This window comes from Peromyscus californicus, unplaced genomic scaffold (genome assembly GCF_007827085.1).
Source record: "Peromyscus californicus insignis strain IS unplaced genomic scaffold, ASM782708v3 Scaffold_10__1_contigs__length_136768540, whole genome shotgun sequence".
Lineage (NCBI taxonomy): Eukaryota > Metazoa > Chordata > Mammalia > Rodentia > Cricetidae > Peromyscus > Peromyscus californicus.
The window spans coordinates 42,929,800-42,944,059 of record NW_026294391.1 but is presented as its reverse complement, the minus strand read 5'-3'; the positions used below and the strand labels follow the sequence as shown (position 1 = coordinate 42,944,059).

At 40.6% G+C, this 14,260-nt stretch overlaps 1 protein-coding gene across 15 annotated transcripts in view; it reads right to left on the bottom strand.

Moving 5' to 3' along the window:
- Dmd (dystrophin) overlaps window positions 1–14,260 on the bottom strand; it is a 2,242,690-nt gene that overhangs the window by 104,042 nt on the left and 2,124,388 nt on the right. For all 15 annotated transcript variants that reach the window (XM_052732199.1, XM_052732319.1, XM_052732309.1 and 12 more), the window contains one exon: window positions 3,216–3,290. In XM_052732199.1, coding sequence (XP_052588159.1) covers window positions 3,216–3,290 — 75 coding nt within the window. The remainder of the gene's footprint in view (window positions 1–3,215; window positions 3,291–14,260) is intronic.

The following is a 14,260-nucleotide window of genomic DNA, read 5'->3' as shown; positions in this document are numbered from 1 at the left end:
TGCACCACTAGAGACTGGTGCTGTTGTCGAATACTCAGCTGATCGAGTTTCCTAATGCTGCTCTTTAACTTCTCCTCCCTCTTGTTTTCCACAAAGATAAGGTCAGTGTCAGCTTTATTACCTTCCACTGCTAACTGTGTCACAGGGATTCTCAAACTCCACAAAGAAAACCTTTGGTTTTATATGGGTTTCATCACCTTCCTGCTGCCAAGTTTCTTGGTTACCTAGAACCTGCCATGTATCCTTCTCTCTGGCACTCCAGTAGCAGAGAAGTGTCTCTTCTTTTTGTCTGGCTCTAGGATACCTGCCCATACCTTACCCATTTTTATCCTCTCATCTTAAGCCAGTCATTTTTAATTCCTCAGTCATCTCTAATATGCTACAACCTCTCTTTGCTCCCCTTTGTAACTAAAGGTCTCTAAGAACAGGCATATACCAGCCATCTAGACTTTTGGTTCGCTTTTAAGCTGCTCAGTGTATTATCTCTACCAAAGTTGCTAAGGCTCTCTCTGTTGCTACATACAATGGGCACTGTCACCAACATCATCTGACCCTAATGACACATTCCTTCTTTCTTCCCATGCAGTGGCACTACAACCTCTTGCATTTTCCTATTGAACTCCCAGACATGACTTTATACTCATTTTTCATAGTTGCTCATTCTCTGTCCTAAATGATCTCTCCCTCCCTCTCCCTCGTGTGTGTGTGTGTGTGTGTGTGTGTGTGTGTGTGTGTGTGTGTGTGTGTGTGTTGCTGTACTATCTTAACCTTTCCATATTTCATGTAAGCAGTAGCTCCATGCTTGTGATTGCTAAATATTGCTTGTGTGGTTCTCCTCATTACTATACCTTTTACCGAACTCTGGTAGCCGAGCTCACTATTCATAGGGATACCCAAGCCAAGAATCCATGAGTCTTCCCTTCCTGGATTTTCATTTGCCCTCCCCATCAAACAAATCACTAAGGCTTAGAGCATCTACCTCCTATATGTTAAAATGCTCCTCCATTCCTATTCAGACCATTGGTTTCAGTTCTGTAACAGATCTCCTGTCCGTGGCTCAACCCCTCAATTTCTGCTTTGTTTCCCAGCCAGAATGGTTTTTCTAAGTGAAAATCCAACCAGGTCATCCCCTTGCCAAAATCTCTTGAATGGCTCCCACTGACCTCTAAAGTCTTTAACTTGGGTTTTCAAAGCTCTTTACAATTTGTCTCCTGCTTCTCTGTCCAGCCTAATATTTTACAATAGCCCTCCTTGGAATTCTGCACAGTAGCCATGATGAAGTCATCTCAGTTCCTGAGTACTTTCCACTCTCTTTAGGCTCCAGGCCTCAGAACACAGCCTTCCCTCCCTATAACTAGAACATGCTTCTTAGAGGGAGCTCTATCTACGTTTAGAGATTTACATGGCTTAGATAACACAAATTCCCATGAACTGTCTCTGCGCTTCACTGCACAAAGCTAGTTGTTCACATAGTGAACATTCTTCCACTGCCACAACACTAAATATGACAATCAAATTATCCATTCATTTGCCCTCAGTGCCTCAGCCTAAAATGGGAGACAATAATCACTGTTTTTCATCAATCATGGTCATAACTGATGATAACCTTTAATGTACATTTGCTTCTCTCCAGATGTTCACCTATACCTTGGACATCCCTCCTTACATTCTGAATTCCTTTGTGGTAGTGTCTGTGCCTATCTACTTCATGGATATACCCTTAATGCATATTGACAAACAGTATTATCCATAATTCATTTTATTGATAAAATAACCATGTAACACAAACCCTTTCCCAAAGATACGTGATTAAAAAAAATAATAATCTGGCTCCCCACCCCTCATTTGCCATATGGTGGTGTGGACAGAGGGGAGATTTCCCTGCACTTCATTGCCTGTGATGTATGGGAGCGATGACCTTGAGGTCATAAGACCTAGATAGCTGTCCCTGTCCCTCACCAGCTGTAGCACTCAGGAGAGTGGCCCCTGTACCTCACCTGGGCAACACAGTAGAGCTGGCCCTGATGGTCCAGGTGTGGGAGAGCGAACCCTGAGGACATGAAAACAGGAGAACTGGCCCCGCCCCTTGCTCATTGCTATAAGGGGTGAACTAGCCAGGGCAGTGCTGGAGAGCTCCCCCTGGTGATGTAGGCAGGGGAGAGCTGGAGGACTGACCAACCCTGCAACTAACTACCCAGGCCCAGAACCAGGGTTATGAGTTGGCCCACCCCAACATCCACTTTATCTATGATCTGCTGGAGGATGTGAAGGGGCCGGTCCTGCAGACCCAAAGTTGCAGGATCTCCATGACACAGGGCAACAACAGGATATCCAAGAGGAGTCCCAGTGAGGGCCCAGTATTGATGGGGTAGCAGAAGCCAAAGGTCTCAAACCACACCAATGACTCTTTGCAATGAACACTTGCAAGAAAAGATATATGGACAAAAGGGTTTACTGCGTGACTCACTGAGTCACACTACAGCTTCCATGATTAGATTTTTTTCCTCTTTTGTTTTCTCTTTTTGTTTCTGTTAAATTTTATTTTAGAGGTGGGTTGCAAGGGCAGAGGGAAGATACAAAGGGATGGGAAATGAATGGGATTGAGATGCATGATGTGAAAGACACAAAGAATAAATAAAAAGAAAGTTAAAAAAAAAGATCTCGCCAGGCATGGTGTTGCTGCCTTTTATCCCAGCAGGCAGATCTCTGAGTTTGAAGCTATCCTAGCCTACAGAGCTAGTTCCCTGCCTGGGAAAACAAACAAACAAAAATCCAATAATCTTTTCTTTATCATAACATCCATCTTAATGTTAGCATTTAAAGAAACAAATGACACATATCTATGAACTTGGTTCGGAAAATATTGTCATAATCCTCTAACATTGTCAAATACCCTTTATAAAATGAAGATATAATGGAAAAGGGGAAGATAGAGTAACTTTCACAAAGACAAATGTGGGTGTAAATGCTATTCATTAAAAAACAAAATTTATCAGTATCTTATCAGTTTAACAATAGTCGCTGAACACTTGCAGAGATGGTTATAATCCAACAAAGCAGTCTAGGCAGATAGTAACCTGAACACTTAAAAGAATGAATTGTGTCTGACAAAATGACCTTGTGACTCAAGGGTGTAAAATTGGTGAAAAATCTCCAGTGCTCATTCTTTCAGCAAAGAAAATGATCAAGGCCTTCAAATACTGGCTAATACTTACGGCAAAGGGCCTTCTGCAGTCTTCGAAGCTTCATGGCAGTCCGATAAGCCGAGAACCTGACGTTATTCAGGTCAGCTGGAAAAAAAGGAGGAAAACAAAGACCATTTGTTACTTCACCAGAAAGCATAGAGGAAACCCCCGATGATTTGCCAACAGCTACAGAAATCACAATAAGGAGTTAGGAAAAAACCTTGTGCTTATGCTCCAAGCTTTACAAAGTGAAATTCTGCTCATTTAGGGTTAAGGAAAAAAAATCTTGCTGTGCTTTGACAGTGAGGAAAACTTAGTTCTGTGAAGGACTCCAGTGGCAAGGCCTGCAGGCCATGCATGCACTGTTAAGCTCCCAAGAGGGAGAAGGAGGACAAGCACTGTTTTTCTTTCTAGATTGTAATCTGGATCTACTGTAGTAAATCTCTGCTGCACGAGATTCAAGAAAAGGAAGGACTACATTCCTGAAATTGTTATAAGATCGCAAATAACGGTATTCCCCTCTTTCGCATATAAAAGGTCAGGTGTTTACTGTCGAAAAGATAAGAAATTAGACTGTAAAACTGAATAAATAAATCCTAACAGCCCATAACCATGGAACAGATACTGTTAACATTCTAAGCATGCTTATATAATCTGCATGTATATGTTTTAATGTATAATTGAAAGTAAAATGAATTTCAACAATTTTGTATAAATTGACCTAAAATTGCATGTATTTGTCATATACAGTATGATGTCTGAGGTATAAAAATCACATAATTGTATGATTAAATTTAAGTAATTAGCATACATTAGCAAACATCATTATTTTGGCAGTGAGAATACTTAATAGCCATCCAACGTCTTGGCATTTTCAACAATATATCATCATTAATTATAGTCATGATACAATAAAATAATTTCTTAATTTTTGAGAATTTCACATGAAAACTAACATCATTTCCTTGCCTCCCTTTCTTCCCCCCAACTCTTCCCATGTTTCTCCACTCTCTCTCTCAAATTCATAATCTCCTTTAAATATTTTTACAAAACATATTTCTTGAACTTATTCCTGCTAAATGTAATTTGTAATCTTGGACTAGTAACTAGCTTTATATTCATTTTATTTTTTACTATTTAAAACAATCTTCAAATTAAATATATTTTGATCATCTTCTTCCCCTCTTCCAAGTCCTTCTAGACCCTCTCCCCCTCCCTACCCACCCAACTTTAATGCTTTTCCTCAAAAACCAAAACCCAATACAACAACAAAAGCCCCCAAAACCAAGAAAACAAAACCACACCCAAAAAGAAAAAAATAAACCTACCAAGCTGTAACCAAATAAAAGTACCCCCAAAAACTGTGGAGTCAATTACATGGGTCAACTACTCCTGAACATGAGGCCTGCCCTGGAGTGGTTGCTATACCCCGTGTCACTCCATTGGAGAAAAGTGATTTTTTCCCTCTCCAAGCAGGTGTAAGTGACAGTTCAGTTGCCAGCCTTTACCATAGTGGCTAGGTTTTCGTTCATTCATTCATTCATTTTTTTTTAAAATGTATCAAAATCAAATATAATAAGATAAAACAAAACCTATCACATTGAAGTTGGACAAAACAAACCAACAAAAGGAAATGAGCCCAAGAGAAGGAACAAGAATCAGAGACCCACTCATTTGCTGACTCAGGAATCCCTTAAAAATGCTAAACTGGAAGCCATAATTTACATGCAGAAGACCTGGTATAGAACCCGTGCAGGCCCTGGCATGCTGCCTCTGTCTCTGTGAGTTCATATGAGCTTTGCTCAGTTGATTCAGAGGGATCTTGGTTCTCTTGGTGTCCTCCATCCCCTTTGGCTCTTTTTGCCTTCTTTTCTGAGGGGTTCCCTGAGCTCTGAGGGGAAGGATTTGATGGAGACATCCCAGTTAGAGCTGTGTGTCCCAAGAGGTCTCTCTGTCTCTGTCTGTCTCTCTCTCTGCCTAATGTCTGGTTATGGGTCTCTGTATTTGTTCCCATCTGTTGCAAGAGGAAGCTTCTCTGACAATTAGCTTTAAGTCTAAGGTATAATTCCAATATTCAGCACAGAGTAACAATTCAACAACTTAGTCTACTGTTTTCTACAGCCATCTTTCTGTACATCCCTAAAAGTCAAGTCATCTACCAGGAGGCTGTACTCTGGCAGTGCCCTTATTCAAGTCTACACAAGCCTTATCATAGCGACATTTCTAGAGTTTCTATGTACGTCTGTTTTAGAAACTCAGCTCCAAAAAGCTCCTTGAAGAGAAGAATTTGGCCACTAGTCCTATTTCTTAGCAACTTAATATACAACTGCTAATACAGCCAGAGAACTGACTGAGTAAATGACCAAAAGGAAGACAACATAATTGCCACAGACAAATGATATCCATAACACTAATCCTACTGTATGGAAACAGTAATATTTTAATCTATATCTGTCACCTGGATCAACATTATTAGCTTTGTGCTCTTTGCAGAAACCAAACATTACAGCCTACATTGAAATTAGAGGGAAGAAAAGAATGTCTATATGCTATTTTAAATTATTCACCATAATTTTGTAAAGACTGGCAATAACAAATAATGACAAGAATATGGAACAACTAGAGTACTTACAGTGTTGGTAGGAATACAAAACAGTACAGCTTTGGAAAGTTACATGAGCAGTTTCTTCCTTTTTCTTTTATCTTTAAAGATTTATTTAATGTGTAGGAGTGTTTTGCATGCATGTATGTCTATATATCCCATGTGTGTCTGGTACCTACAGAGACCATAAGAGGGTGCTAGATCCCCTGGAACTGGAGTTATGAGTGGTTCTGAGCCACCGTGTGGGTGCTGAAAACTGAACCTGGGTCATCTGCAAATGCAGCCAGTGCTCTAAACCTCTGAGCCATCTCTCCAGCCCCAGATTAGGAGTTTCTTATGAAATTAAATATACATCTATCTTATGACCCACATTCATATATATATTTATAAAAATACATGCTCACAAAAAGCCTGGAACATGAATGTCCACAGCTTTATTCATAATATCCTCAAACTGGGAACAAAGCAGTAGAATAACAAATAAACAACCTGCGGTAGTCATATAATAGATACTGACATATAAGAAAAGGAAAATAATTACTGAGAATGTAACAAAAAACCAATCGACTGGCTTTTACATAAAATTTATATAAATAATTTCCATAAAATTATAAAACATGTCAAACCTACCTATGGACAAATGATAACCTACTGTGGTATGGAAGTGGAAATTTTTACTCAAAAGACCCAACAGATATGATCTAGGTGATTACAGTATGTATTGTGATTGGTGTAGTGGTTACATGACTGTATATTTGCCAAAACTGTGTACTTAAAATGGAGGAGTTTTATGGTATTTAAATTACGCTTTAAAAATGTCAATTTTCAGTGTAAAAAAAAAACACTTTCGTGTAGACAGTACAACATGATGTATGAGTACGTTAGCTTAAGCCACACTGTAGAGGCGGTCAGTTGTCTTAATCAGGAATTCATACTCCAGGGGTGGCTGGCTAGCAATTAATCAAAAAGCCTCACTTGAGAGGCGGCCACCATAAAGTGCTACAGCTATATTTAGCTCCTATTACACTGGGGATTTCATTAATTATCATAATTAATGTTATATGGGGTAATTTTGTTCATATTAGTAGTAAGCAAAATATGAACACTGTTGAAGAAGATTTAGAAACATTACCTGCCATTATATTAACAGGATCAAAGACCATTCTAGCAGATCCTACATTGTTAGAATGGTATGCTAAGCTGAAACCAACACTGTCTAACTGTGGCTCAATAGATTCTTGGTTGCCTGACAGAGTCCTTACTATGAGATCAATGATTTTAAAAATTTGAATACACCCGGAGGGCTAGTTTTAAAACATGTATTTCCCAGTTCCATACTCTAGACTTCCTGATTCCATAGGTCTGGGGGAGAGCTTGAGAATATACATTTCTAACAAGTTTCTAGGTAATGCTGATGCTGTTGATCCATGGACCACACTCTAAGAACCATTGTATGGAAGGACTGTGGTCTATGCAGACTCACCAAAAGCACTCAAAAAAGCACACTTATAATATGGCTGTGCTTTTGGTACAAGCAATAAGGTTATTTGGTACCCACTGCCTAATGTTCCTATGTGACAATGCTTCTCTGGGCACTTGCTTTATTATAATTTGGCCAAAACAGGAATAAAAAGGAAGTTGTCACTTATATTCTTATGGTCCTTTATACTCTTTACCCCCAACATCATGGTTTTTCCCCTTAGTCTCTTTTCCCCAGTAATCATTGCTTAGCTTTGAAGGTGTTCTGAACCAGTTTACAGTAAGAGTCATCTTGTGGCATTAAATGGATTCTTGTCCTGCCTCCAGCATTCTCAGATTTTTCCTATATTTACTACTATGGATTTGACACACTTATGATTGAGGACCTTAAGCTCTCTATAAAATTAACTGTGAAAAGACACAGAAACCTTTGGGTCAAATACGGGCCCTTTTCCCTTAAGAACAGTCAGTAGCAGTTTATAAGTCATGAGAGCTATGTATCAATCAATTATCTCAGTGGAAGATACTAGCACAGCACCCCCCCCCATTTTTACTAATCCTCTTTTTCAACTGACTCTCAGCTCACTAGCTTTGTTTCCTTCTTCCTTCTTTCTTTTTTTTCTTAAATGTCTGTTTTTATTAAGGAAATTTTTTTATTCATTTTACATACCAATCACAGATCCCCCTTTCTTCCCTCCTCACACCCCTCCAGCCTCAGTCAGTAGAGCATGAGACTCTTAATCTCAGGGTCGTGGGTTCGAGCCCCACATTGGGCACCATTTGTAGCTGGAGAGTTTTCTTTCCGGGTTCCGCCAAGCCCAGGCACTCCCTTAGCCCACTTATAAAATAAACATACTGATGCTTATATTATTTAAACTGCTTGGCCATTAGCTCAGGCCTATCATTGTCTAGCTCTTACTCTTATATTCAGCCCATTTCTATTAATCTATATTTTGTCACGTGGCTTACTGGTACCTTACATCTTCCTTGTCCTGGCGGCAGCTGCAGGCAGTGTCTCCCTCTCTCCTTCCTGTTCCCTCAATTCTCCTCTCTGTTAGTCCCACCTATACTTCCTGTGTGGCTACTGGCCAATCAGTGTTTTATTTATACAGAGCGATATCCACAGCACAACTCACTAGCTTTGTTTCCTTCTTTCTTTTTTTTTCTTAAATGTCTTTTTTTATTAAGGAATTTTTTTATTCATTTTACATACCAATCACAGATCCCCCTTTCTTCCCTCCTCCCAGCCCTCCAGCCTTCCCCCTCCAACCCACCCCTCATTCCCTCCTCCAACAAGAGATATGGCTCAGCCATTAAAGACTAGGCTCACAACCTTTTTTCTGTTGTATAACCAAAGACTATCTCTTATGGTCCTAATTCCACTCCCTTTTTCCAATTTTCCTGGTTCTATTCAGAATTCCAAACAAATGGGCCAAATGAGGTCAGATATTCAATCCAACTCTGAGAGAATTCCTATCAAGAATTGGCATCTTCCAGAAGCTAGAGCTCCAACTGGAGATGCAAGGATGAAATGATTTGTTTGGGGTGTGGATCACTTTGGGAAAGTATCAAGAGACAAACATCTGGAACATTCCTTCTCTAGCAATGCTTTCAGTTTCCCTAAAGCAGTTCTTCCAAGTCTTTCTAATTATGACACATCCTGCCTCTAGCTAATCCTTCCTGACACCCTTCCATTGTACCTTCAACTCACTGTAATGAACAAGACTTCTGCCATCACTTTTCTAAGCAACATAGTCCAAACCATTCTCAATCAGTGATGCAGGAATGCCAGAAGAAAATAGCAGGGAAAATGGCTAGTTTCCAAAACAGTGCTACAAGCCATATGAACTCACACCCAGTAATCATCAGTGAATTCAGCAATCATCAGTGAATTCCAACAGATTTCTGGTGCCTGAAAGTCAAACTAGAGAGTTAACTGTGCTGTTTGAGTCTGCATGTGTTGCTAAGAATCTGCAGTACCACTCCCTCTGGCTTACAGCTGGAAGAGATAAGTGTCTGTCTCGTGAAAGCATGTAGGATGCACAAGAAACTTCAAGATGTGACACAGCTGTGAACTATGTGAAGCTATCCTGGGCTGAAGCTCTGAGATGACTGCCTTGCTAAAATATGCAAAAAGTTTCAGAATGCTAATAAAGCCCCTCAGTCCCATGGCCCAGAAGAGACTATCCTCTACTTTCCCTGGGAACTGCCTTTCCACAACTCTGATCCAAATTGTAATAAGGTCACTAGTTCTCACAGCTGGAACTCAAGAGGACTGAGGCTATCCAAGAAGTTATCCATGTTTCCATGGCAGCTGGTAGAAAGCACACTTCAGAAGGATCAAAATGCTCAGGATCAAAACATTCCTCTTCCTGACTTGGATTAGTTTTTATCTATAAGATGGTTCTAGCCTAGGAATAGAGAGAATGTAGAAGCAATGTCTTCAGTTTTTCAAGCTGAACTGCCAACTACTGAAATGATTTCCCACTCATGTAGCACCAATCTCTAAAGGGTCTTATTAATAAAATCAAACCTGGAGCCAGGTACTGGGGTAAACACTGGAAGATCAGAGAAACAGAACAAGCCACAGCTACCTCACCATGCCAATTCCTCAGCTGATCTGTTTCCTCAGACTGGAAGCCTCTGTACCTCATCCAAATGGATCTCAGCTGAACTGTTGCTCAAATGCCTAAAAGCTTAACCAGGCTAGTTCCGGGTTTTCACGCCTTATATACCTTTCTGCTTTCTGCCATCACTTCCTGGGAATAAAGGCTCTTGTTACCATGCCTGGTTGTTTAGAGTGTGGCCTTGAACTCACAGAGATCCACGTGGATCTTTGCCTCCAGAATGCTAGGATTAAAGGTGTGTGTGCCTTGTGGATTTCTGGGGACCTCTCTAGCACTTTGCTTCTTCCTATTCCCATGGGGTCTTCATTTATCATGGCCTCTTTTTCCTTGTTCTCCCTCTCTGTTCTTGATTCAGTTGGGATCTCCCGCTCCCCTAAGCTCTCTTTCTCTCCACCCTTGCCCTTCATTACCCCCTCTCACGGCCAGTTTGCTCATGTAGATCTCATCCATTTCTCTGTCATTGGGCGATTCCTGTGTCTTTCTTAGGGTCCTGTTTTCTAGGTAGCCTCCCTGGAGTTGTGAGTAGCAGTCTAGTCATCCTTTGTTTTACATCTAGTATCCTCCTATGAGTAAGTACATATCATGTTTGTCTTTCTGTGTCTAGATACCTCCACAATAGACTACTGGCAATGGTCAAGAGAAAGCCCGAACTGACCTACTCTGGTGATAGGATGGCCAAACACCCTAACTGTCGTGATAGAAATCTCATCCAATGACTGATGGAAGTGGATGCAGAGATCCACAGCCAGGCACCAGGTGGAGCTCCAGGAGTCCAATCGGCGAGAAAGAGGAGGGATTGTATGAGTGAGAATTGTTGAGACCAAGATTGGAAAAAGCACAGGGACAAATAGCCAAACTAGTGGAAACACATGAACTATGAATCAATAGCTGAGGAGCCCCCAACTGGATCACGCCCTCTGGATAAGTGAGACAGTTGATTAGCTTGATCTGTTTGGGAGGCACCCAGGCAGTGGGAATGGGACCTGTCCTTAATGCATGAGCTGGCTGTTTGGAACCTGGGGCCTATGCAGGGACACTTTGCTCAGCCTGAGAGGAGGGAACTGGACCTGCCTGGACTGAATCTACCAGGTTGAGCTGAATCCCCAGGGGAGTCCTTGGGGGAGTCCTTGCCCTGGAGGAGATGGGAATGGGGACTGGGCTGGGGAGAGGGGGGGCGGGGTGGGGGGCGAGAGGAGGGAGGACAGGGGAATCTGTGGCTGATATGTAAAATTAAATTAAATTATAAAATAAAAAAAGGTGTGTGTGTCACCATTTTCTGGCCTCTATATCTAGTGGCTGTTCTGTTCTCTGACCCCAGATAAGTTTATTAGGGTGCATAATATTTTGAGGGAACATAGTATCACCACACACTCCCTTTTTTTTGAGACAGAGCCCTGGCTGTCCTGGAACTCACAATGTAGACCAGGGAGACCTTAAACACACAGAGATCCTCCTGCCTCTGCCTCCTGAGTGCTGAGATTAAAGTGTGCCATCATACCTCACTCACATTTTAAGGCAGGAAAACAAGTAATAGCTTTTCTTTCTCTTTTTTTTTCCCACTTTGTTTAGCCTATGAACTTCTCTTGACTCTGGTAAACATTTCTATTTGACCGTTTACCCTTTTACTATGTGGGAGGTGACAGTGGAAAGTGTCAGAAAAGAAAAACAGCTGATCAAGTTATACTTGCAATCTATACATGTTGGACATGTTCTTGCGGTATTAGTAGAGAGCTGTGTATCACTAAAGACATGGCGGCATAGAGAAGAGAGTAGAGAAAGAAAGCACTAAACCCCTTCATTTCCATTTTACTCCTCAGTTCTGCCTTTTAGTAATACTTCCAAAATACTACTCTCTCAGACTAAACTGGAGTCTAGAATTTCACACAATTTATTTCAGTCCAGCTTTCCAATGGCTTGTGGAGCCTTTCCAGAAAAGTTTGAGCAGAGTTAGCTATTAGTAGAAAAAATAATAACCTCATAAACATAACAAGTAGAAAGAGCTGGATGGCTAAATATTATTCCAACAGATAAATCAGTATTGTGGTTTCTGGATAGATAGATAGATAGATAGATAGATAGATAGATAGATAGATAGATAGATAGACAGATAGACAGGTTCTATTCCCCAGAAGAAAATTAACCTAAATGTGGCAGGTGATCCTGAGTAAAAATAAAATTGAAATGAAGTATAATTAATCAGTGCCTGGCAGTTAATGTGGAACCAACTAGTACTATGTGTCTACTTAAATAATCTTCCAAACTTTCAAAACAAGACAAAACAAGATTTCTCCAACCTTATTATAGGCTCATAGTATAAGCAAGTGGCAAGTTTATTATCTAATAATATATTCCTGATTCCTTAGCTTAATTCTTTCCCTAGAATGTCCTAATGGATTCTGTACCTGAAAGCATCATTTTTGCCAGCCCAAACTTCCTAGAATGAGCAAGAACCACAGGTCTTAATGAAGCTTAACATAAACTGAATAATTAAAATCAATTTGGCTTAAAAGCAAATCAAGCCAAGATGTAGGCTTCAGAAATTTAGAATTATTGAAAACTCTGGACATCTTGAAGAACAGATTAGGAATTCTACATACCTACCTATTTGTACTGAGTCCTGGACCCAGCCATTATACTTTGTATTTCTCACTGCACTGACCGACACTAGCCTTGAGCTTGCTGTTTGGCCCAGACAGCCTTGAATACGCAATCTTCCTGCCTCAACCTCCTGGACTGTTGAGATTACATGCCTGTGCCACCAGAAATACCCTGGAACAAACTTTTAAAGAATCAGCAAAAAGAGGCACATTAACATATCATACCTGATCTACAATTTTTAGATACTTGCTGAGAGAAAGAGTGTTTTCTTCTGGATGTGGTCCTGCTAGGCAGGCTGCCCGTGGTCCAGTAGACAGTCCTATAACTACATACACACAGGCATCACTAGGTTGACTCAGTGGTTTATAAAAAGAAAGGGGTGTATTGTGTGGAAGTTGGAGGGGAGAGAGTAGGGAGTGGATTCAATCAAAACATATTATATTCATTTGCAAACAACATATAAAATCTGAAATCTTTACAACTTCATCACCATAGAGCTTTATTTAAATGGGGGTGTAGCCCAGGCAGGTCTTACACTCTCCATCTTCCTTCCTGGGCCTCCTTAATGCTGGGATTAGAGGAGCAAAGCACTATACATGGCCAGTTTAGATGTTATGTATCTTCTTAGAAGATTCATCTGTATTTTTGCCTATTGTCTCAACACTTACTAACACTGTAACTTAGATGTTTCATCTGGTCTTGGACTTTCACCTTCTTGAAGCAGAGTGGCCATGATAACCCACAAAAGACCTTGGCCTACAGTCCGGACAAGGAAACAAACAGAACTACATATCTGATAGCTAGACCTATAGTAAAGGTAAGGAAGTTGTTAACATTCCAATTATGAAAACTGTTTTAGTCACAAGATCCTCAGGAGACCCTCCCCTGAGATTCCAATTAGCACTCCTTCCCACCAAACAGCACAAGACAGGGGATTTATGAGAAAAACAAACAAAAGACTGGCTGAAAGTAGAACTTTTCAGTGCTAGAGATTTCCATGAGTTTCCCTGTTCTTATAAATAACTCCAACAAGCCCACTTATTCACTAAGGTAGACTTAATCCTTTTTTGATCTGTCAGCTCTCTCCTTATTTTAGGGCAAACAACTGTTTCTTTTAAAATTTCTAAAGTAAAGTCACAAAATGAGCATGCTCTGTATGCCAGGAACCATGCCAAACCAGCAGAATACACTGATAACCAAAGCAGCTCATTGCCCTCTTTGACTCTCTAGCTCACTCAAAGAGGAATTACATATTCAGGTGCAGTGTGTGAAAGGGGCTTGTGCAAACTCACAGGAAGCCATGAGCTGAGCTTGCACATGTGGGAAAATACAAGCTTCTTCTAAGAAAGTAAAGTAGAAGCAAAGACCTGAAGGATGCTGAGAGAGAGCCAGGTGAGGAGTGGGTAGAGCAAGGCAGGGGGGGTTCAGCACATGCAAAAATAGCTCTGAGGCAGAGAAATGTGTGGGCCATAAGGAATCTATGAAAGCTAATACTTGTGAAATCACAGAGAGTGGGGAGGAAGAGTAACCCTGTGGGCCCTGCACATCTTTAATAAGGAATTTAGGGTATCAGACCTCTAGTTAAACACAACAATATGGAAGAGAGTCATCTGTCTTTCCGAATTTATAAAACTCCACTAGGATTGACACAACAGAAATGAAAGATGACACTTATCCAAAAGGAAAGAAACAAAACAAGAGAAGAAATAAAGACAGATCAGAGCTCTGGTATCTTGGAAACCTAAAACATGATCTGAGGGTAACCAATT